The sequence below is a fragment of the Rana temporaria genome, chromosome 4 (genome assembly GCF_905171775.1).
Source record: "Rana temporaria chromosome 4, aRanTem1.1, whole genome shotgun sequence".
Taxonomy (NCBI): Eukaryota; Metazoa; Chordata; class Amphibia; order Anura; family Ranidae; genus Rana; species Rana temporaria.
This window is the reverse complement of record NC_053492.1, coordinates 399,226,226-399,251,074: the sequence shown is the minus strand read 5'-3', so window position 1 is coordinate 399,251,074 and position 24,849 is coordinate 399,226,226. Positions and strand designations below refer to the sequence as shown.

Below are 24,849 nucleotides of genomic sequence, written 5' to 3'. Positions count from 1 at the left end.
AGGGGATGCTCCTCCACCTGATGCCCCACCCCCCCACCCGAGGCTCCCACCAGACAATTAAGGGCCCGTGGCACCAGCCCTGGCCCACGACAGGGAAAATATTTTTTTTGGTTTTCCTTATATTTGCTCAGGTGATGAGTGTTTATTTTAATTTTTTTGCTCAGGTGATGAGCGTTTATTTATTTATTAATTACTGCACACGGTCAGTAGTGCAGGCTACAGTGTGACTGGTGTGTGAATGTGGGGGTGACATACCTGCCAGTAAGGTGCGTCACCCTGGGTCGTCGGGGAGAAGTTATCCCCACGACCGTGTGAATGTGGTATGAATAAACAGCGACATAATGGTGGACTTGGGCTAATCCAATGTGATGTGGATGTGGTGTGTGTGCGCTAGGGACCACAGTGGTGTGCATGCGTGCATTCTCCTTGTGCCATGATGAATGTGTGTGTTTAACGTGCAAAGATGCCTACCACGAGGCATCTCCTGACTGCTCTTCCCTCAGCAGACGGGATAGCCTCGGTTAGGGGGGGATTGTCTGGTTCGGGGGTCAGGTCATCACGTATGTCAATCTCCAGGCCCTTTCTCATGGCGAAGTTGTGCAGCATGCAACATGCACCGATGATCTGGCACACAAAGTTTGGGGAATACAACAGGGTACCCCCGGACTTATCCGGGCATCGGAAACGGGACTTCAGGAGGCCAAATGTGCCTTCCACCACTGCACGGGTACGTATGTGTGCAGCATTGTAGTTTCTCTCTCCTCTGGTTTGGGGATTTCTGGAATGGAGTCAGGAGATGGGGCCCAAGTGCATATGCAGAGTCACCTGGAAGGGAAAAGACAGGAGGATGTTAGCCGTGCATGTGCCCCTTGTGATGTCTGCATCATGGGGTCGGACAGTCATGCTTGACTCCCATGTCACTCACCAACCAGCCAGCTGTCCCCGTACATGTTCTGTTAAAATTCTGTTGGGATGTTGCTTTGACGGTATATGTAGCTGTCGTGGCTGGCCCCTGGGTGTTTGGCATGGACGTGCCATATGAGGCATTGGGCATCGGCTATCACCTGTACGTTGATAGAATGCCAATGCTTACGATTGCGGTATATGTGCTATGTGGCATGGAGGGGGGGGGGCGTAGTGCCACATGGGTGCAATCAATGGCCCCCACGGTGCGTGGGAATCCTGCAATTCTGACAAAATCATTCCTTGCCTTCTGCGGCAGATGCTCATGGGTGGGTCTGATGATTTGGTAGGACATGTGTCTGAGGATTGCGGGGACAACCTGGTGCAAACATCTGCTCATGGTGGTTTGTGACATCCCTGCCACTACTCCACTTGTACGCTGGAATGATCCACTGGCGAGGAAATGCAGTGTTGCCAGTACTTTGACCAGTGGCTGCACTGCATGTGAGCGGTGTGTCTGGCTGGTGATGTCATCATGCAGGGTTGTGGCTATTTCCAGGATGGCAGCAGTGCTGAATCTGAAGATGCGATACACCTCCGAATCCCCCATGCCAAAGACGTTCATGCGCGTTCGGTATATCCTCTCCTATGCCCTCCTCCTTCTACGCGCCTCTGAACACACTAGTAGTGCTATGACCATGCCTGCCCCTGGCATGTTGGCATACAGATGTATTGTCCTGCAAGTGTGGTTGCTCAGCTCGTCCGTAACGGTGCTGCTGCTCTCCAGCTGACCTGCGCACGTCTGGTGCAAAGTTACCCCTGCTTTATGAGGGGTAACTTTAGGTCGGACGTACAGCTTACGTGCAGCGCACGTAGCCTGCGTCGGGCGCACGTACGTTCAGGAATCGGCGTTCTCCCTCATTTGCATATTTGAATACAAAATCAATGGGAGCGCCAGATGCGTCCAGCGTAAATATGCGCCCACGCTATGCCGGCGTAGGAAAGTTACGTCGGACGGAAGAAGCCCAATTTCAAGCCTATCTAGTTCTGTGGGTACGGCGCACAGATACGGCGGCGCAAATATACACTTACGCCGCGCATCTCAAGATACGACGATGTAACTTCTTTGTGAATCTGGGCCTCTAACTACAGCTGTCTTCTGTCGTTCTTTGTTTGTGGGTCTTTCTGCCTTTAGTTTTGCCTTCATCAAGGAAATGCATGCTCAATTGGGTTGAGATCAGGCGACTGACTCGACCATTGCAGAATATTCCACTTCTTTTCCTTCAAAAGCTCCTGGGTTGCTTTTGCAGTGTGTTTTGGATTATTGTCCATCTGTACTGTGAGGCACCGTCAAATCAACTTTGCTGCATTTGGTTGAATTTGGGTTGACAGTATATCTCTAAACACTGCAGAATTCATCTGGCTGCTTCTTTCTCATCAATTAACATAATTGACCCAGTGCAACTGGAAGCCATGCATGCCCATGCCATCACACTGCCTCCACCATGTTTTACAGAGGACGTTGTGTGCTTTGGATCATGAGCTGTTCCAAGCAATCTCCACACTTTTTTCTTCCTGTCATTCTGGTACAGATTAATCTTAGTTTCATCCATTAAAAGAACACTATTCCAGAACTGGTCTGGCTTTTTTTTTAAATGTTTTTTTTTTTTGGCAAAGTCTAATCTGGCTTTTCTATTTATCAGGCTTATGAATGGTTTGCACCTTGTGGTGAACCCTCTGTACATGCTTATGTTAAGTCTTCTCTTGATTGTAGACTGACAATGATACGCCCACCTCCTGGAGAGTGTTCTTTACTTGGTGTGAATGGGTTGTTCTTTACCATAGAGAGAATCCTGCAATCATCCACCATTGTTGTCTTCTGTGGATGTCCAGACCTTTTTATGTTGCTGAGCTCACCTCTTTCCTTTAGAATGTACTGAACTGTTGATCTGGTCACACCTAATGTTGCTGCTATCTCTCCGAAGGATGCGTTTCATTTTTGAAGCCTTACAATGATGTGTTTCACTTGCATGGACAGCTTCTCTGAAAGCATGATGTAGGTTCACAGCAATATTCCCAATACAATAACAACACTTAGGCAGGTAAAAGGTCTGGAGTTGATTCTAATTGATTAACAAATAATCAAGAAGTAGTCCACACCTGGCCATGAAACAGCTTTTGATACAATTGTCGAATTACTTATAGTCCCTTGAAAAAGGGGTGATGGCTATTCTTAAAGCGGAGTTCCACCCAAAAGTGTAATTATTTTTTTAGGGGGGGTGTACTCTCTTTTTAGTGGGACTTCCTGCCCCACTTCCTTTCTTCTGCGACTCCTCCTCTCTCCCTAGGCAGCCCCTCCCTGCCAGTGATCCTCTGGGACACAACACAGGTCCCAGAAGAACGGCTGGCCAATAGGAGAGCGCAGCGTGTCTCGCGCATGCCCGGCTGTGAAGCCGTAAGCTGGCATGGCCGGGTTCCCACAGGTATAATGACGGCGCCAAGGAGAGAAGGGAGCAAGGAGCAGGCCTCTGTGTGGCCACATTGCTGGACCGTGAGACAGGCGAGTGTTGGTTTATTAAAAGTCAGCAGCTATGCTTTTTGTAGCTGCTGACTTTTAATAAATTTGAAATAGGGTGGAACTCTGTTTTAAGAGCTGTAATTCCTAAACCCTTCTTCCGATTTGGATGTACATACCCTCAAATTAAACCTGAGAGAGGGCATTTTCAGCCCATATCCATTATGTAACTATAGCTAGAATATTTTTGGGTAATTACCTGAAAAAAATCTAAAATTGTGCCAAATATATATGGACCCAACTGCATGTTTTGTCTTTCATTTTCATTTCTATTTTAAACTGAATTGGTTGTTTTACATATTGAAGTTTACAATCACTTTAAGCAATCTAAGCTTCCTTCGATTGACAACCATTACAGTTAATCTATAGAACAAAGAGTGTATGCACATCTTAAAAAAGTTAATTTAAATAGAAGTCTAAACATAAGTACATTCTTTTACATTTTCTTTTTATTATATATAAACAGTGAAACCAGAGTTATGGCCTGTGCCAATATCCAAATATCGTATGAAAACTGTCATCCGAGGAAGAATCGTACGATGATCGGATCGTTAGTACGGAGCTTTCGAGAGCCGATCACGACAATTCATCCGATTCATCCGATATTATTAGATCAGACAAGCACGAAAATTTTTCTCGTACGATACTAGATTGTACGATTTTCGTTTAGTCAGTATTGTTGTCGTCCGAAAATACAATACAAATACATTACAACACATGACATCACTTTCGATTTTTTTTTCCTGTCGTATGAGAATTTTCGAGACTTTATTAACCTATTCAATCTCTACTTGCGACTATTAAGCGAAAAAAGTCGTCAGATCTAAAAGGTTATTTATAATGTTTTTTTTATATCTACATCTATATACAAATGTTTTCTCTTTCATTTCTATTTAAAACCAAATGGATTTTACAAGGTGATGGTTTACAATCACTTTACCTACCTAACTAACCCAATCTTAGTATATTTGTTTAAATAATAATTAAAGAATAATTTAATAATTCTATTAATTTAAAAAAAAAACGTCGTCATTAAAAAATGTCATTTAAAATGATTGTGTGTGGGCTTCACATCATTTTTCAGGTTCTGAAAAACGAAAAAAAAAAAAAATTCGAACATGCTGCATTTTTTAACGTCGTTTTAAACAATGTCGTTTTTTGGGTTGTAAAAAATGATTGTGTGTGGGCTAAAACGACATGAAAAACCCGCACATGCTCAGAAGCAAGTTATGAGACAGGAGCGCTCGTTCTGGTAAAACTACCGTTCATAATGGAGTAAGCACATTCATCACGCTGTAACAGACAGAAAAGCGCGATTCGTCTTTTACTAACACGGAATCAGCTAAAAGCAGCCCGAAGGGTGCCGTCATCCGTATGGAACTTCCCCTTTATAGTGCCGTCGTAAGTGTTGTACGTTACTGCACTTTGCTAGAGCATTTTTTAAAAACAATGGTCTGTGGGCAACGTCGTTTTAAATGATGAAGTTGGAAAAACATCGTTTTTTTAATGCCGAAAAATGATCGTGTGTACGCGGCATAAGGCCTAGCAGCTAGCCTGCAGATTTATAGTAAATATGTTTTCATAATCTTTGACACTGTTCTTTTTCTGCATTGTGTGGTAAAGTATTCCCACGTTGTACGGATTGTTTTCTTTCTAAAACATCCACAAAATAAAAACCCAAATTTTCATTGTTATGATCTGCTACAATGTCACCAGTCCATTGGAATAAACCCAATCATTGTTCCATCTTGTAAAGCAAACTTTCTCCATCATTGATGAAACAGAATCCATAAATCATGTGAAACGCTGACAATACGTGTTCAGCACCAGGCTTTACATGAATCAAAGGACCAAATCAAAAACTGCTGCTTGGTTATTCATTGAATTGATTCATTTTAAAAAACTGATTTGATGATAAAACTGTGATTTATGACTAATGCATGATTCTCATAGTGGGGAGCATGCAGTAATAGTTGAAATAATGCCAAGCCATTAAAAGTCTAAGAGGACCAATTAACTGTGCATGAAAAAAAGTTTGCTTAACTGCATCCTAATGTGGGCAGCATGCCATCAGCTGTGAAAATGAAATAAAGTCTAGATATGGGAAAGAAAAAAAGTTCCCTACCCTGGCAAAGTCCTTGTGGAAGCTCCTGTTTTTCAGCTGGTGTACACAAAAGGAAATCTATCTCCCTTGGCACACAGACATCATGAATAGTGCATGATGATCCTGGCATGGGCTAGGAATAATCAAAGCATCCTTTGAGGAACAGCTGAAAATGGAGATTGTGGGGCCAATCGCTTATAGGAAAAAGCCATGTGGGTAGAACTCATTCACACTTCCTAATGCCCATTTTAATAAGCAACAAAAACATTTAGCAAATCACATCTTGTATGTAAAAAGCAGGGAGTTATTTAACACATAACCATGCACAAATTTGTAAGATACAATACAGATTTCCATTTTAAAAGAAAGATCGTCACAATTAGATTTTCCAATAAGCTGAAGTTTTAATAAACAACTTAAAGCAGAACTTTACCCAAAAGTATAAGTTCCACTTGTTTGCACCGTCCACTACCACATTTGGCACTTTTTGGGGGGAGCAGGTACCTGGTTTTGACAGGTACCGGGTTTTGACAGGTACCCGATCCCACTTCCGATCTGAGCTGAAAGTTCATCTCCCCTCTTTCAACCACAGTCTTCTGGGACACTACGGGTCCCAGAAAAATACGGGACCATTCACAGGGCGCAGCATGGCTTGCTCATGCGCAGTAGGAAATTGGCTGCAAAGCCACAGGCCTTCACTTCCTGTTTTCCTTAATTGAGATACCAGCTCCTGCACCCGAAGCCGATTGAAGAATTTGAGGACATCACTGCATCCTTGGACAGGTAAAATGTCCTTATAATAAAAGTCAGCAGCTATAGTATTTGTAGCCGCTGAATTTACATTTTTTTGGGGGGGGGGGGCCTAAAGCTTCTCTTTAACCACTTGCTTACTGGGCACATATACCCCCTTCCTGCCTAGGTGAAATTTCAGCTTTCGGCACTGCGTCGCTTTAACGGACAATTGCGCGGTCGTGCGACGTGGCTCCCAAACAAAATTGACGTCCTTTTTTTCCCACAAATAGAGCTTCCTTTTGGTGGTATTTGGCCGCCTGTCCAGTTTTTATTTTTTGTGCTATAAACAAAAAAAGAGCGTCAATTTAAAAAAAAAAAAAAAAAAAAAAAATATTTTTATTAAAAAAATATATATTTTTCTCAGTTTAGGCCGATACGTATTCTTCTACATATTTTTGGTAAAAATAAAAAAATCGCAATAAGCGTATAGCGACTGGTTTGCGCAGAAGTTATAGCGCCTACAAAATAGGGGACATAATGATTTTTTTCTTTATTATTATTTTTTTACTAGTAATGGCGGCGATCTGCAATTTTTATTGGGACTGCGACATTATAGCGACACATCGGACACTTGACACATTTTTGGGACCATTCACATTTATACAGTGAACAGTGCTATAAATATGCACGGATTCCTGTATAAATGTGACTGGCAGGGAAGGGGTTAACACTAGGGGGCAAGGAAGGGGTTAAATGTGTACCCTGGGAGTGATTCTTACTGTGGGGGGAGGTGACCGATCTGTGTCCTTATGTACAAGGGACACAACATCGGGCTCCTCTCCCTGACAGGACGTGGATCTCTGTGTTTACACACAGAGATCCACGGTCCTGCTCAGTTACTGGGCAATCGCAAGTGCCCGTCGGCCATCGTGGCCGCCGGGCACGGGCATCGTGTTCCCAGTAACACGGCGGGTGCGTGCGCGCCCCCTAGTGGCTTTTAAAGACGAGGACGTCATATGACGTCCTGTGAGAACAATGGAGCCAACGTGCCACCGTCAATTGACGGCGGCCGGTAGTTAAGTGGTTAAAGAGTATTTACACTTTTGCAGCCAAATTGGGATAACTCCGTGGATAACATTCACATAGAATAAAATAAAAAAATATATATAATAAAATTGTGGCTTACCTTTTTTAGATGCTCTATGCTGGACCCTCCAGCAAGGAAATATCTGCTTATTTCTCAGTTTATGAGGGGGCTGGACAGCCTTCTTTTTAACTAGAAATAGCCCTGTTTGTGCTGTGCAAGCAGATCAGATGTAACTAGTTTGGAACACTGTCTTGTCCTAAAGCCTAGTACACACCGGCTCAATGTCGGGTGGCTCAAAAGAAAACGGCTGGCATTTGGCCCATGTGTACTGCAGCCAGTTCGATGGCCGGCTTCTGTTGAAGGGACATGACCGAAAAAGGTCTGCCGATTGGCTCCCGATCAGTGCTCTCAGCTGGAGTGTTCTGGCAGGGGTCGTCCCCCTGTTAGAACACAATAAAACAGCAGTTGAGATCGCTACGTGAACATTGCATAATTAGTACAGCGGCTTCTACTAAACCATCAGTTTTTTTTTTTCGTTCAGCCCTGCCAGTTTGAAAAAATAAATAAAACAATTACTAATGTGTACTAGGCTTTGCAAAAGTTTAGGGACAAGGCTTCTTGCATTGTATGTTAATAAGGACAGAATTAGGACAAACTCACCCTGCCAAAACTTTGCAGTCGTCCATGACACTTTCCCTGAGAAACATCTCAGGTAAGAATTATTTTTGTTTGAAAAATGTTTAGGCTCACATGCTGTGTAAAAAGGGAACCCATAACAAACATACAGTGGGGTTTTCTGAAATTTGACTGCACAAATGTAAAGTTGCTTAATAAAATTGACATGCATAGGGGCGTGGCCTGGAGCTGATTGGCGTAAGGTGTGCAGAGTGAGAGCTCAGCTTGAGCATAATCCTTTTTACTGATCCTGGGGACTATTCTTCTTAGAAACAGCAACACCCTACTCACAACTCTTGAACCACAAACAACCATGTCACCGCCGAAGAGGGTGTCCGGAGCCATTGCTAAGCTAGATAAGTATGCTGCCAAAGCTATGGCTTATCAATTAAAATCTTAGTGGGAGACGTATTTGGGTGATGTGATGGATGAGGACTGGGAGGAGGTGCTAGCTACATGCAAATCTGTATCCCCCAAGTTGTCTACCGCCTCACTCATCTCTGTATCCTCCATAGGTCCTATTCAACACCCCTTCTCCTTTCCAAGTATAGGCCGGAAAACAGTTTCATGCAAATCTGTATTCTCCAAGTTGTCTGACCGCCTCACCCATCTCTACATCCTCCATAGGTCCCATTTAAAACCCCTTTGCCTCTCCAAGTATAGGCCGGAACACTGATTTCCCAGTTTTACAACCATTTCATGTTGCCTGCTGCCAATGCTATGGCTTATCAATTAAAATCTTCGTGGCAAAGGCATCTGGGTGATGTGACGGATGAGGACTGGGAAGAGGCGCTAGCTACATGCAAATCTGTATCCCCTGAGTTGTCTGACTGCCTCACCCATCTCTACATGCTCCCTAGGTACTATTTAACATCTCCAAGTATAGGCCGGAACACAGTCCGGCGTGTCCTAGGTGTGGCGACTCTAGGGGCTCTTTTTATCACTTGCTCTGGTCCTGTCCCTCTATACAAGGATACTGGTAACAGGTGGTCAAATTCCTCCATGATCGCATGGGCTTCCCCCTGACTCTATGCCCTCGCCAGTGTGTACTTGGCCTCCTTTCCCTTTCTGAGGAGGACAAGTATTTAAACATATTTCTGCAAAATACACTATTCTTAGCTAGAATGTAAATAGCCAGGTCCTGGATAAGAGAATCGCCCCCCCACAGTTCAACAGTGGATCAGGGCTATCAATACCACCCTTTCCTACAAAAAGGTACTGTAAATTTGGGACAGGTGGTTCCACCTGCAATGCTGATGAAAGATCCTCCATTAAATTTAGCAATCACCCCTTATGTCCAGGTTACCCACACATATGATTCTCCCTTCTATCCCCCCCCCCCCGTGCTGGCACTTATGATTTTATTGGGATTTGATGAGCTGCTCGGCTTCCCCCCTACAAGGTGTATTGTGTTTTTTTTTCATATGCTCACCATCGGCACTTCTTGCCTACTTGACCTTCAATGAACTATAACAAATCTGTGTATGTCAAAGTACTTATGAATAGTGCCTGTTGCACTTTATGTTTGTAGGTCTTTTTTTTTTTTTTTCATGCTCAATAAAACCTTGCCTTTGAGTAAAAATAAATAAAATAAAATTTACATGCCTAACAGCAGTCCCATAGCTGGCTCAACAAACACAATAATTGAAACTCTCACCCCCGATTATAGGTAGTGTAGCCACTGAGCTGCCCTCCAGATACAACTTGGGAGATTAATGTAATTAGGCCATCACCTCCTTATCTTTACAGGAAATGTTTTTTTCTCTTAATGCCTTGTCCTTGGCACTACTGAAATGAAGGCTTAATCCAGAAAAGGGGTTAGGGGTTATTGATTTTAAAATACTGCAAAATGTTTATTTAATTTTACTTGGTATCAAACATCTCAGCCGTTTGGAAATTACATCTAGGATTTATTTTTATTTTTAGTCAATCAAAAGTTAATGTGTTTGTAACCCCAAAAAAAGAAGGATCCTGTTCCCTTAAAGCAGTGGTCTCCAAACTGCGGCCCGGGGGCCAGATGTGGCCCTTTGCTTGCCATCATCTGGCCCTTTGGGCACTATTTCACCAACTGACAACAATCATGGGGCACCGTTCCCCCCTACCTACACCAACAATGGGGTACTATTTCTCCCATTGATACCAACAATGGGGTACCAATTCTCCCATTACAACACATGATGGGGCATTTTCTACTCCCACTGGCCACAGTCCGGCCCCCCCTAAAGCCTAAAGGGCGATAAACTGTCCCTTTGCTTACAAAGTTTGGAGACCCCTGCCTTAAAGCATGTTATACAGCACAGTGCTTGTGTTGTTTAATTTTGCCCCCTGTATCATCTAAAATATCCTCTGCTGAGCCCTGACACTGTGATCTGCAGCTCTGTTCTATCCTTTCCCCCTCTCGGCTCGTACCAGTGCTGCTCTGCTCCCCTCTCCACTGCTATAAAACTACTTGATTGTCATACAATACCCTCTGTTAGATAACATGTGCCTCACTGTATATGCGTTATAAAAAATATGATAATTTTTACATTATTTCAGAGTGCCTCCGAGTGCTCCACGTGACTGCTCGCCTCTCTCCTCCCAGCTAATGTCAGCAGGAGTTTTCGGCCCCTCCCGCTGTAGCTGTCAGACAGAGAGGCAAGCAATCACGCGAGCACCAATAGGCGCTCTGAAATAAGGTAGAAATCATCATATTTTTTATAAAGCATATACAGTGGGGCACATGTTGTTATCCAACAGAGGGTATGGTATAAACATCACATAGTGGCTTTACAACCACTTTAACAACTTCTTTCAGTGACATACAAGTGGGAAACACATTTGACATAAACATATGAAGTTTAGCAACATCCAAATCAAGTTGGAAAGTTAATCTCCAAATCAGGTAAAAAAGGTCTTTCTAAGGGTTTATAGTCGTATTGATTTGGTAGAATAGGCAGCAAAGGTTCAGAGTAAATAATGCTAAACTATAAAAAATACTGATTTGTCTTCCAAAATAAAAAATATTTATGAATTTTGCTTTGTGTCACATTGTTATAAGGGTTACTGTATGTTACTGGCATTACACAACATACCTTAAAATGACTGTAAACGATCACCTTGTAAAATAACCCATTCACTTTAAAATAGAAATTAAAGGTAAAACATTTTTGTATTGTAGAACTACACGATTCTGTATTTTTTGCTTAAAATAAAGATCACGATTCTCAGCGTAACATCAGCTTTCACATTATACCAAAAAATTGGGCTAACTTTACGGTTTATTTTTTTACAAAAAATTGCGTTTGAAAGACCTCATTTACAGACCAATGTTCATTCCTTTGATCTAAAAGAACTAAGTGATACAATGTTTCTTTTTTTTATCACCCAGCGCTAAACTTTGCCAGCTGCTTTTCTTTTTTTTTTTTACAGCTCCGAGCAGAGAAGGGCTCTGCACTAGTTACATGAATCGTGGAAACAGCTGATTAAGATCGTGAGGGGGAATGAATCCATAATGTGATTTTTAAACGATTAATTGTGCAACTCTATTGTATAGATATAAAACAGTTATTTAGAATGTATTTGTATAAGTGATCACATTCCCTCTGTTTTCAGCTGCATAAGAGCTGGGGGGAGAAGAAGCAGCAGCACACAGTTTCCCAGTGAATGACTTTGCAGCAGGGGCTTGTCAGGACAAGTCTGATCATTGGAGGACAGAATACGGAGTTCCCAGCATAGCTAGAAAACGGACCACAATGTGCTCTCTCTTACTTAGCGTGGTCAGGGAGCCAATTAAGTGGGCCACAAGCAAATATGCTGAAAATGAACAAGCCAACAGGGGCAGAGCAGAAGGATGACCATGTTATCCATTGGTGTTATTTCACAGCCCAATCACCAGGCTGGGGGGGGGGGGGCAGGATGCGGACACAACTTTACTCAATATAACAAAAAAGAAGCGCTATCCTCCTGGTTGTGAAGTGTGAGGAGGCTATTTAAATTCAAAAAACTTTTGACAGGCAAAACAGCCCCTATGTTTTTGTTTCATATGTATTTAGAGGTTTGAGGTTACAGGATAAGTTCACCTTTGGGAACATGTTTAGCCAGTAACAGCAGGCCAGGGATGTTCACTGGCGATGACCTGCTGTCACTGTTGGAAAAGATGCCCACCCGGCTGCGTCATTGACTCACAAATCCCTGTAAATCAATGAACTACAACTACCAACAGCCTTTGCGGCTGTCGGCTTGTAGTTCTCAATGAACAACCAGGGTGATGTTGGCCACTTGAGTAGCTCATTGAGTCTTCCTGACAGTGTGAAACTTCTTGCCTCTATGGGCAGACAGCTTACACCGACAGTCTGAAGGAGCCCTAAATGGCTCCTAAATCCTATTTTTCTTCCGTCTGGTGGATCGGATCGTGTGAACACGGACATATGGTCCGTGTTCATCTGATCCCCCCCATAGGGGAGAGCGGAGGAAAGTCATCCGATCCCCCCATAGGGGAGAGCGGAGGAAAGACAGGGCGGTCCTTGCAGAGTGTGCGGGGACCGCCCTGTCAGCCGACGGCTCAGCGGGGATTTTACGGAGGATCCCCGCTGAGCTAGCGGACACACGGAGGCGGATCATTACTGATCCGCCCCGTGTGAAAGGGCCCTAAGGGAGAGTTATAACCCGTCAGATTTTTTTTTCCCCGCCATCTGTGTCCTATTGCAGAGATTTCCCTTCACTTCCTGTCCCATAACCAAACAGGAAGTTAGAGGAAATCCCTGCAAATTTGTGACATTTTTTGAGGGCCCCCAGGTCACCAGAACTAGTGTCCCTATTGGAAGATTTCCCCTTTATTACTTTTCTAGGGACAACCCAAAATTTGGGGTTTTCTTTTACTCTCACTGATAATGGTAAGCAGGACAAATAGAGAGGGCGGAACTCAGACAGTACAGGCAGCAAAAAAAAAAACTGACAAGCATTCCAATCTTTTTGTACTCTATCCAAAACAAAAACAAAATAGTTTTACCTTTATGCTGGCCACAGGACAGTTCAAATCTCCTCTGACTCAGCTGGAACTGGCCAAGATTTGAACCATGTATGGCCAGGCAGAATGTACCCATGTTGATGAATTAACTGGGGTACAACCAGCCTTGCAGATTTTACATGTGATTATCGCTAGCTGCTGTTATAGTCGCTAGCAATAATCACTGTTCTCCTGGCGGGGACAGCTTCCTCATAGTGATAAATCAGAGTAGAACTTATTTTAGTGACAACTCTCCAAATCTCCATTCTTGATACAATGGCAAAAAAAAAAAATGGATGAAAATGCTTGTAAAAATGTTACAGTCACATAAAAATTACTTAAAAAATAAATAAATAAAGCACTGCAACTTCATCGGGAAAATACACAATTTTTCTTTTCTAATGTACAATGCATTGTTTTGTTGCATTCTTGCTTCTTTGAGGATTTCTACTGGTTAATGACTAAGCAACAGCAGCTTCCATGCTTTCAGCATGACTTCCCATAACAGCCCGTTTGTCCTCAAATGATTTCTATTTAATGGCTAAAGACAATTCCTCCTGCTGCTCGGGCAGAGCCACTAGAGGTTGGTGCCCAGCAGCTGGTGGGGAAACTTTCCTTCTATCACCAAGGCCAACAACAAAAGACTTACATTAAAAATAATAAATGTATGGATAACAGAGAATTACAGGAACATGAATGTCCTCTTGGGGAGCCTGTTGACATACGCGGTGGGAGAGAGCCAGAGTAGAACTTGCAGACTGGATTTGTCACCTGCATTTCGGCTGAAACCACTCTATTTTGGTTTGAATGAAAAGTTCCTTTTTTTTTATTCTCTGTAAGTGGCTGAGATTTTGCTCCACTTACTTGCTACATTTACTACTGTGCTTCTTATCCTGTTTTGCTGACCTACTTTTGGTTGACTACTATGAAAGAAACAAAATTAGCTTGGGTAGGGGAAAGCCTAATAAAAACCTAATAATGTATTACATTGTTCATGGTAAACATGTGTATCAGTAAAAACCATGACTTGCCTTGAAAACCTTCAAAGTTTTTTTTTCTTTAATTAAAATGGCCTGTCGTGTTCATAACCTTATTTAACTGCCACCAGGAGTTGAAAACAGAAACCACAGGTACTTGTATTTATGCGTGCATTTATAGATACTTGAGAAGATCCCCAATATGCAGATCTTGACCTCAGAAAAAAAAAAGTAAATCTCCAGGCATCCTCCACCCCACTTAGGGCCCTTTCACACTTATACGACTTGTCTCACGATTTTGGACTGCAAAATCGTATGACAAGTCATTCTCCATTATTTTCTATGACTACCATTCATACTGGCACGACTTTAAGTAGTGCCGACTTCAAAGTAGTCCTTGCACTACTTTGGTCCGATTTTGATGCCACTTACACAGGCATTCATTGAAATTGCGGCCACGAATCACGGCAAAATCGCGGCGAAATCGCGGTAAAATCGTGCGACTTTGAAGTCGTACAAGTGTGAAAGGGGGCTTAAGACGGTTCGTATCTGAGATTCAAACAATGTATGAGCAGGCTGAATGTACCCAAGTTGATTGGTCAATTTAGGTACAACCAGCCTTTTGCATGCAATTATTTCTAGTAGCCATTATAGCCAATAGCAGTACTCACTGTGTTCTCCCAGCAGGGACAGCTTCCCCCGCCAAGAGAATACAATGGCTCTACGAGACGGCTTCCCCCATCAACAATGTGTGTTGATGGGGGAATCAAATTTTTGTTTTCCTGTAACCCGTGGTTGCAGGAAAGAATATCTCTTCGCCTATGGCCAGCTTTACTCTGGTGAATAGCAGCAGGGTGTGAGTGGTGAGGGCGTGAATAAGAGCCAGAGTAGGACTTTCTCACAATACAACACCCTAGGTTTTGGAATGTCTAGTAAACTCAAGACGTTAAACATAAATTCAGACATTAGGTACCTTCTTTTTCACTGGAGCAGTTAGAAATGTACGGGCATGTTGCGATTGCTTTGAATAAAACCACTTATCATAAAAAATAAAATAAAAAAATAAAAGCAAATGTATAGTAGCCACCTAGGGGTGCACACATTTTTTGATAGTCGATCCATCACCCCTGAAGAAAAAAAATCCCTGGAGTTGTCCATTATGAAAAATATGAGCTGACCTGTTCCCTCCTGGGTGTACCAAGAAGTCAGCTGCCTTCTTCTCACTGCAGGTGTTCTGTCAGATGAGCAAACCTGGTACCAGTGGATGCATGCGCAGCTGACGTAACGTCACTTCCTTAACCTCTGACGGAACACTGGGTCACTTATAAAGGGGTACTACTGGGCCCCATCAATTCAACAGGAGGGCCCTAGGCAGCTGACAAGCAGAAGGAAGGGTAATCTAGACAGGAGGGGTAGCAGGTGCAGCATTTACTGTAACTGAACTTGTGTAGCTCCCCCCCTGCAGCAGCTAAAAGTTGGCTTCTCCTCCTCTCCCTCCGGACAGTTTTCAGCTGCTGCCGGTTAGAACTACAGGGGATCAGTTCCAGTAAATGCTGCCCCTCCTGTCCAGGGCATAAAGTTACTTGAAGAAGCCTGACAGGTGCCAAACTGTCAAATGCCTATCCTTAAACACTGTCACCCAGCTTCTGTGTGTACCTAGTAAGATCAAGTGCCACAGCGAAGATTTTTAAGCTTCAGGTGACTTTTTACCCTCTGACTCAAGCTGAAATGTCTAAACAAATATACATAAAGCTAAATAGGCTGGAAAATAAAGATCTTTTAAAAGGCAGGCCTACATAGTTATAGGGCTTTAGAAGAACATTAGCTGGGGGCACCCAGTACAGAGGAGCAGAAAATGTTTTAGGTGAATAGGCACAGAATGGATAAACGGAAACGATACAGTACACTATTCCACTGATAAAAATGCAATAACTGTATGGGGAAAACAATGTTAGGTACCTGGCCACCATTCTCCAGGGTGACAATCTGGAATCTATCATTATACATATGTATGTGTTAAGGACAACATATTCGTGCATCTGTGCTGCCCTTGGTCATTGCCTATGTCAGCTCTGCAGAAAGCCAACCCTGTTTACAGCAAGTAATGTCTACATAAATATAAAAGAAACTTGAGGAGAAATGTTAATTCTGAAAGCAGATAATAAATAATTATGTTGAACTCTATAGGAAATGTTCTCCAAAAGGAATCCTTACCACTGCCTGGAATCCAGATTTTTAAGTTCTCGTAATAACTTTGAGTTTTTCTTCAACAGGTGGAAATTTTTTCTGCAGAAAGAAAAGTGGGTAGGCTTTAGCTTTTACATATAAACAATGCGTTTTCCACTGCTAAACCTAAGGGAAATATCAGTATAATGGTGAAGTCAACAGAAATACATTTGAATTACTAACAGAAACACTAAAACAAAAGGACACGGGGACTATTCAGGTGACGCTCATTGGCATGTATTTTTATAAAACATGGGTTTGCTGAAATTGATTGTAAAAAAATAATTTAATATTGCTATGGGACAGATGTGCCAACAAGCTCCCAAGCCAAGCTGTGTGAATCCATAGACATACACAGCATGGCTCGGTCCCACCCCCCCCCCTCTGCTAACATGATTTGACTGAATTTGATTGACAGAAGTTGGAGCCAATGGTTTCTGCTGCTGCGTCTGTGTCCTGTGAAAGCAGAGAGAGAGGAGAAAGCTGCTACAGACTGACACTGAATTGAGTATTGGGGGGGGGGGGGGGGGGGTTGATCCTGCTAGTAAGACATTTTTTACCTTCCGGCAGGGAATGCTACGGGGTAAAAATGTTATGACTTTACAACCACTTCAAGATTTGTTGAGACAGACAGGAGCCGCTGTAAGTAGCTGGAAGCATAGACTCGAGGCACCACATCTATGCTTGCAGCCAGATGACAGCGGCAGGAGCCAGCTCAGAATTTATGTGCTTCATACCAGTGTCAGCTTAGACACTTTTTAATGTGAGCAGTTTGTATCTTCCTTTTTTAATAAAAGTCATATATACGGGTCCTCTCTCTTTCCTTTAAATGTATTTGAGATGTGGTGGTGATTTAATAATGACATTTTTGGCCGTGTGGTATCTGTGACAGCTTCCTGGGATCCTAAAGAAAGTCCTTTACTGCTATGTGAGCTGTGCTGGTTTCTTAGCAGACTCCAGCAACTCAATCTGGCGAGTTTCTAGAGCAGGGATATGCAATTAGCGGACCTCCAGCTGTTGCCAAACTACAAGTCCCATTATGCCTCCGCCTCTGGGTGTCATGCTTGTGGCTGTCAGTGTCTTGCTAAGCCTCATGGGACTTGTAGTTCTGCAACAGCTGGAGGTCCGCAAATTGCTTATCCCTGTTCTAGAGCATACATTGGTGGTGGAAATCACGAGATTGCAGGTGGATTTAATATTTACACGTGCAAGCAAGATTTTTTTGCACAAAGCATTTTATTGGAAGAACATTTGCACGTTTTAGATTCCATTGCTATCTGATTTGGACTTTTTTTTATAAAAAAGGGCAACACACATTTTTGAGTGCACTTTTATTGAAATATTGAACGCGTCACTTTATTTTGAATGATATATTTTTGAATTGACATTTTTTTATTTATATTAATTTTATATATTTGTATTTGATTTATTTCACCAAGTGGACAGTGAGAGCTAGTGCTGCCATTTGATATCTTTAGGTGAAGAGAGTCTTAATTTATTTAAAGGCAGCTGCTGCACTGATTATTAATTCTTTGGCGCAGTTCACTGATATTTATTTATGTAAATAAATTACATAACTTCTACATACAGTAGGATAAGGAATAGTGCTCCATCGTTGGTATTAATGGGGAGTAGGGTGCCCCATCGTTGGTATTAATGGGGATATTGATAATTCACTAAATAACTCACTAAAGAATGTCAATCACCTTAAAGCTATATAGGTACCATTACTGTAAACATGTGCTTGGAAACCAAGTAGAAAACAATGGAAGTAGAAATTAAGTGAATAACTGCAAAAATATAGAACTGACATGAAATGCCAAACTAAGAATAATAAAAAAAATGACATTTCACTTGACAGCAGAAAATATGTTAACCATTTTTATCAGCTAGAGCATGGGTCTTCAAACTACTGCCCTCCAGTTGTTCAGGAACTACAATTCCCATCATGCCTAGTCATGTCTGTGAATGTCAGAGTTTTACAATGCCTCATGGGATGTGTAGTTCCACAACAGCTGGAGGGCCGTAGTTTGAGGATCCCTGCGCTAGAGAATGTCTGTCTTCTATGTGCCCCATTCACACTGCAAAGCAGCCCGGAGGCGTGGTGCGGTGAGCTGCGGTAGAATGCAGACACTCAGCAGAGTACACAAGAAGGAAGTACATGTCACTGCGTTGCTGTGTGGAGACAAGATGTCACTTTCTGAATCTTCAAACAAAATTTTAAAAATAAAAAGGAGGAAACAGTTATGATGCACCCCATGAGCTATTTTCTGGAAAAAGTGAACTTGCCTTTAAAGTGGTTGTAAACCTCAGACAAGAAATATGAACAAAGATCCCTCTATAGTGAATCCAGAGCACCAAGTGTCATTTCTGTTTGCTGCTTCGTTCCTATGCCTTCAGCATGAGTCACTTCTGACAAGTTTTCCTGACAGAGAGAAAAAGGTGATGAGGAGGGAGCACACAGGAACAGAGCTGAGGCTTTCAAGCACAGACTGTGTGCTGGAGCAGTACACAGCCTGTGCTTGACAGCCTCAGCTCTGTTCCTGTGTGCAGTGTGTAGGGGGTGTGTCCCTTCCCTCCAATCAGCTTTCAGAACTCTCCTCGCTGAGCTATGCAGAGTGTAATGTCAGCTCCCATCCCATTTTTCTGACAGCTCATGAATTTTGAATGGATGTAGAGAAGAGTACTGCAGATAAACAGGAACAACTTATGTAGGAGTATTTGCTTCATCTCTGTGTATCACCTGGGGCCAGTCACTTCTCTGGGTATATGTAAGGGTTTACAACCACTTTAAGCAGTTCTAGAATTAAATGTTATTAATTTTTTTACATTTGGGATACAGTTTTAACTATATGGGGGAAAAAAGGTTACCATTGGAAGCACTCATGTCAGTGTTTGTCTCAACCCTGTAACTGAGATTTTTCCTGGATAGCTTGGTCTGTTAAAGAATGTTGACCAAAAAAAAAACCTGAATGCAGCCACCACATCTAAAAAGTTGTAAGCTGCAATAAAATAATTATTTTTTTAGGTTTAGGTACACATTGGGAGGCCAGACAGACAAGCAAGTGTGACCCAAGTGCCCTGCACAGCTCTGTTCCACTTGGGGCTTTTCTGAAGCCGATCAGACTTGATCCCACGCTGAGCTGTCAGCTGCAGCTTGGCTGTGGAGGCGGGTGCAGAGGACACAGCCGGCAACGCAAGGATGACTTCACTCCCCCATTCATTTCACAGCCGTTGTCGGGTGTATCCTCTGCAGAGCTTCTGTCGATGGGGACTGGATCGGTTTCAAAAAAGGTATGTATACCGATTTCTTCTTTACAGGGCTAGATAGGTTAGTGTTAGATCGTGGATATCTGCTGTTGCAGGAATTTTAGTGTTAGGGTGGACTTTTCTTACTTTCCACAAACTCTTATTTATTTTTATATTGTCACTTTTTGTCATTTTTATATTATAAGTATTTTGAGTGCACTAAAACATGTTTTTTATTGCTCGTCTATAGGTAGCTTTAAAGTGCCTTCAAAGTCACTAGTTAGAGATTTTAAACACAGTAAGTGTACACATTTCATCACACAGTATACAAAAACCCTAAGGGGATCTTCCACGTACCTTCTCTCCCATGAATGCATGCCTAGATCATTCAGAAGAAGCCTACAGAAATAAAATGGAGCCTGTGGCTCAGCTGTACTGGGTTCCTCCTGGCATGAGACTCTGACACCAGGGTCACAGTTACACCTCTGAATGTGCTCAGCCTCACTGGAACTCTGTCTTGTGATTGCCTCAATGATCTCCATCTCCTGCTCACGGCTCATTCCAACGGGAGGTAAAGCAGGTTCATTCAGCTTCAGCTCCGTATGCTGTAGGCACTCTGGACTTACAGTGCCGAGTCTTTCCAAAAGTGAATCAAGGGCATCCACTCCTTCCCCTTCCACTAGATCTGACTGAAACAAGCTGCGATATTCACAGACCTGATGTGTTGTCTGCAGTTTTCTTTCTTTTGAAAAAACACCAGGACATTCCAGTGGTCCATACATGATTCCACCATCCCAAGAGTATTTCCCTGAGATATCTCTGACAATTATCCGCACATCGCCAGGTACTCCTGTTGTGTCCCTTCCAACAGAATTTTCTGCAGGAATTTGCAGATATGAAATAAGAGCACTATCGTTGAATACAAAAAGCTGCAAGTTGGGACTTCGGAACACATCATTTGACAACTCCAATGCCTCCACATAGGGGTTATCCTGATTCTCGTTAATCAAGCTGTGTAAAATGGCAGGGCCACCACTGAGTGGGAAGTGTCCCAAGTGGTTCACAAGCTGCGTCATCAGCATACGGGCTGTCAAAGGGATGAGCTCCATGTTTCTCCTCTTCTTTTCTGAAATAGAAACATAAAAAATAAAGCATAATTTAGTGTTTAAAGGTACATTCCAGGTATAATTAAATGTAAGCATTAGAAGGCATATGGGGAACAAATATGTTTGCTTGTGACTTTAGTATTTAATTCAGGCATTACTGTAGGTTTTACCGTTTTTTTCTGGTGATCTGGAAAACCCTTTTAAATTACCTGTAAAATACAGTATAGCTATTCCTGGACATATCCAACCTAGGCATTTTCTGTTTTTCATATAAGAAAAAGTCTGATATAACAATGTGTAAGGCCTCGTACACACGATAGGTTAAACAGAGGACAACGGTCTGATAGACCGTTTTCATCGGTCAAAACCGATCGTGTGTGGGCCCCATAGATTATTTAACCATCGGTTAAAAAAAAGCCAACTTGCTTTAAATTTAACCGATGGATTCCTAACCGAAAGGACAAAACCGATCATTAGTAGGCACGACCATCGGTTAAAAATCCACGCATTCTCAGAATCAAGTCGATGCATGCTTGGAAGCATTGAACTTCGGTTCTTTTCAGCATGTCGTTGTGTTTTACGTCACCGCGTTCTGACACAATAGTTCTTTTTAACCGATGGTGTGTAGGCGTGACGGACCATCAGTCAGCTTCATCCGTTAACCAATGAAAAGAGTCCGTTCTCATCGGATGGACCGATCGTGTGTATGCAGCATAATGCACACGAGCGAAATTTCCGCCAGCAAAAGCCTGATGTGAGCTTTTCATCGGAAATTCAGACCAGGTGTATGCTCCATCAGACTTTTTCTGGCGAGAAATTCCGCCAGCAGAAGTTTGAGAGCAGGTTCTCTCTCAATTTTTCAGAAAATATGTTCGTATTAAATTCCGACTGGAAAAAAACATGCATGCTCGGAAACAATTCAACGCATTCTCGGAAGCATTGAACTTCTTTTTCTCGCTTCATCGTAGTGTTCATCGTAGTGTTGTACATCACCGCTTTCCCAACGCTCGAAAGTCCAGATAACTTTTGTGTGGCGGTGTGTATGCAAGCCAAGCTTGAACGGAATTCCGTCGGAAAAAACATCCAACTTTTCTCCAACTGAAATTCTGCTCGTGTGTACAGGGCATAAGAACTAACCACTTTCTCATGTAGTGGTTATGTGTTTTTTATACCTAATTAAATGTTTGCATACATTTATTAGTTTAAATCTATTAGCTGACAGTAGATACAGTCTGTATCAGCTTATTAAAATTAAAAATTAAAACCAAATTACTAAATAAACTGTCACTGACATATACAGAGTTTACCAACTAACATAATTACCTTACTGAATAAGACACCATTTAATAAGAATCGCATATGTTTATAAGATTAGTTATAAAGAAAACTGCTGCTTTTAGCTCAGAAAACTACATCACTTGAAATAACATTACTCTTCACAATACTGTACCATTTTCATTATATTTAATTACTTTTACAAAGCCATCAGCGTTCTAAATGTTTGATGTAATTGCCTAGAACAACCTTCATACTATTTCCATGAATTTGTACTTTTTGTACTAAATTAGTCCTTATTCAGGGAAAAATTAGAAATAATTTGTGCAAACAGAACAGAAAAATTTAAAAAGAGGAGAGTAAAAGAGAGATATACAGGGGCATGAGAAAGAGAAGGAGATGGGGAGAGAAATAGAAGACAGAGAGGGGAACAATGAGACTAAGAGTCACCATACATGTTACAATTAGGGATGAGCAGTTGGCATGGTCTAAACACGTTTCAGACTGAAATCTGCTTGTTGGGGTGTTTGTCTGAACGGTGGACTTTAAGCTTGTATGGCGAGAGCCGAAAGTCCTATTGAGTAGTGTTTTTTCCTAAAGCTGCTATATACTGTATATGAAAGTTTCCGCTGCCAATGGTTGCTAAGGAAGCAGCAAGTGCTGTTCCCACCATGTCCTTAGCAACCAGTAACATCACCAGCCCCATTCCTTTGCTGTTGGCAATAATCAGCTATGTAAACAAAAAGGGCAGGGATAGCGCAGACATCACTGACCAAATATGGTCACATGTCTACATATAGTCAATGGCATTACTGGGTATACCCAGACCCTTTGCTTACAGTTTGCAGCATTGTGATTGACGTGGTTCTCTGCACTGCTGAACAACATGATTGACAATGGATTTTCATTGTGTGTCTCTTTTTTGGGGGGGGGGGGGGGGGGGGGATATTATTTGAACCACTTGACCTCCTGAAAAGTTTTACCCCCTTCATGACCAGGCTATTTTCTGCTATTAAGCACTGCGCTACTTTAACTGGCAATTGCACAGTCATGCAACACTGTAAGCAAATTAAATTTATATCATTTTTTCCACAGAAATATTTTGATGGTATATGATCACCACTGGATTTTTTTAAATTTGTTGCACTATAAACCAAAAAAGAACAAATTAATTTTATTTATTTTAAAACCCCAAAACAATATTTTATATTCTTCATTCTTAAATTTCTTCATACATTTAGCCCAAAATGTTTTCTGCTAAATGTCTGTTATAAAAAAAATACCAATAAGTGTATATTAATTGGTTTGTGAGAAAGTTATAGCGTCTACAAATTATGGAATATATAGTTTATATGAAAATAAATCAATTCTATATTCTTCATTCTTAAATTTCTTCATAAATTTAGCCCAAAATGTTTTCTGCTAAATGTCTTTGGTATAAAAAAAATCCCAATAAGTGTATATTAATTGGTTTGTGAGAAAGTTATAGTGTCTACAAATTATGGAATATATAGTTTATATGAAAATAAATCAATTCTGATGTACTCATTTCTTGAGGTCCTTAAATGCCCGGATGGTACAAATTCCCCCCAAATAACCCGTTTTTGGAAAGTAGACAGTCAGAGGTGCTTAGTTTTTTTGAAGATACAATTTTTTGAAAGATTAAGAAATTAAATAAAATGTGTTGCTTTTTCAATTTTTTTACGTACTGTCCCCAGTGCACTACAGCGTCATCATATGACTGGCTTGTTAGTGATCAAGAATAGTGACTGGTGAGAGTATGTTAAAATAAAAAAATTCATTAATTCGTTTATTCCATTTTTAAACTTTTTTTCCCTGTTCGACTATACCCTACTCGTCCACTTTTAGGCAATTCCTGAAAACCCTCCTCTTCAGAGAAGCCTATCCTGCCCCCACCTTACAACCAAACTATTATTTTCTCCATCAGCTCATCCCCCACGGTTATTACTTTCTATATCCACTGACCCTCCCTCCTAGATTGTAAGCTCCAGCAATTTCTCCTGTATTGCATTGTATTGGAACTGTACTGTATGCCCTCATGTTGTAAAGCGCTGAGCAAACTGTTGGTGCTATACACTCACCGGTCACTTTATTAGGTACTGCTAATCAGCCAATCACATGGCCGCAACTCAATGCATTTAGACATCTAGGCATGGTGAAGACGACTTGCTGAAGTTCAAACCAAGCATCAGAATGGGGAAGAAAGGGGATTTTGACTGTGGCATGGTTGTTGGTGCCAGACAGTAGTATTTAAAAAACTGCTGATCTACTGGAATTTCTACGCACAACAATCTCTAGAGTTTACAGAGAATTGTTCGAAAAAAAGAAAATATTCAGTGAGCGGCAGTTGTGTGGGGGAAAATGCCTTATCGATGTCAGAGGGCAGAGGAGAGTAAGATAACTGGTTCGAGATGATAGAAAGGCAACAGTAACTCAAATAACCCCTCGTTACAACCAAGGTATGCAGAATACCCTCTCTGAATGCACAACACATCGAACCTTGAAGAAGATGGGCTACAGCAGCAGAAAACCATACTGGGTGCCAGTCCTGTCAGCTAAGAACAGGAAACTAAGGCTACAATTCACACATGCCCACCAAAATTGGACAATCGAAGATTGGAAAAATGTTGCCTGGTCTGATGAGTCTCGATTTCAGCTGTGAAATTCAGATGGTAGGGTCAGAATTTGGCGTAAAACAACATAAAATAATGGATCCATCCTGCCTCCAGTTCAGGCTGGTGGTGGTGTAATGGTGTGGGGGATATTTCTTGGCACACTTTGGGCCCCTCGTTTAACTTCTTGAGACCCAGGCCATAGTAAAAAAAAAGATGGCCACAAGGTGGCTCTATAGATCCGGGAGGCCATCTTTTTACGGCATCGGGTCCTCCGGCCACTGGGGGGCGCGCGTGCCCGTTGCATCACTGAGATGCCG

The 24,849-nt window shown here is 42.0% G+C and overlaps 1 protein-coding gene across 4 annotated transcripts in view; it reads right to left on the bottom strand.

Annotated features, from left to right (window-relative positions):
- The window catches only part of RALGAPA2 (Ral GTPase activating protein catalytic subunit alpha 2), a 456,753-nt gene that overhangs the window by 182,718 nt on the left and 249,186 nt on the right, over window positions 1-24,849 (bottom strand). For all 4 annotated transcript variants that reach the window (XM_040351179.1, XM_040351181.1, XM_040351182.1 and 1 more), the window contains 2 exons: window positions 19,873-20,641; window positions 16,255-16,326 (listed from right to left, as the gene is read on the bottom strand). In XM_040351179.1, the coding sequence (XP_040207113.1) occupies window positions 16,255-16,326; window positions 19,873-20,641 (841 nt within the window). The remainder of the gene's footprint in view (window positions 1-16,254; window positions 16,327-19,872; window positions 20,642-24,849) is intronic.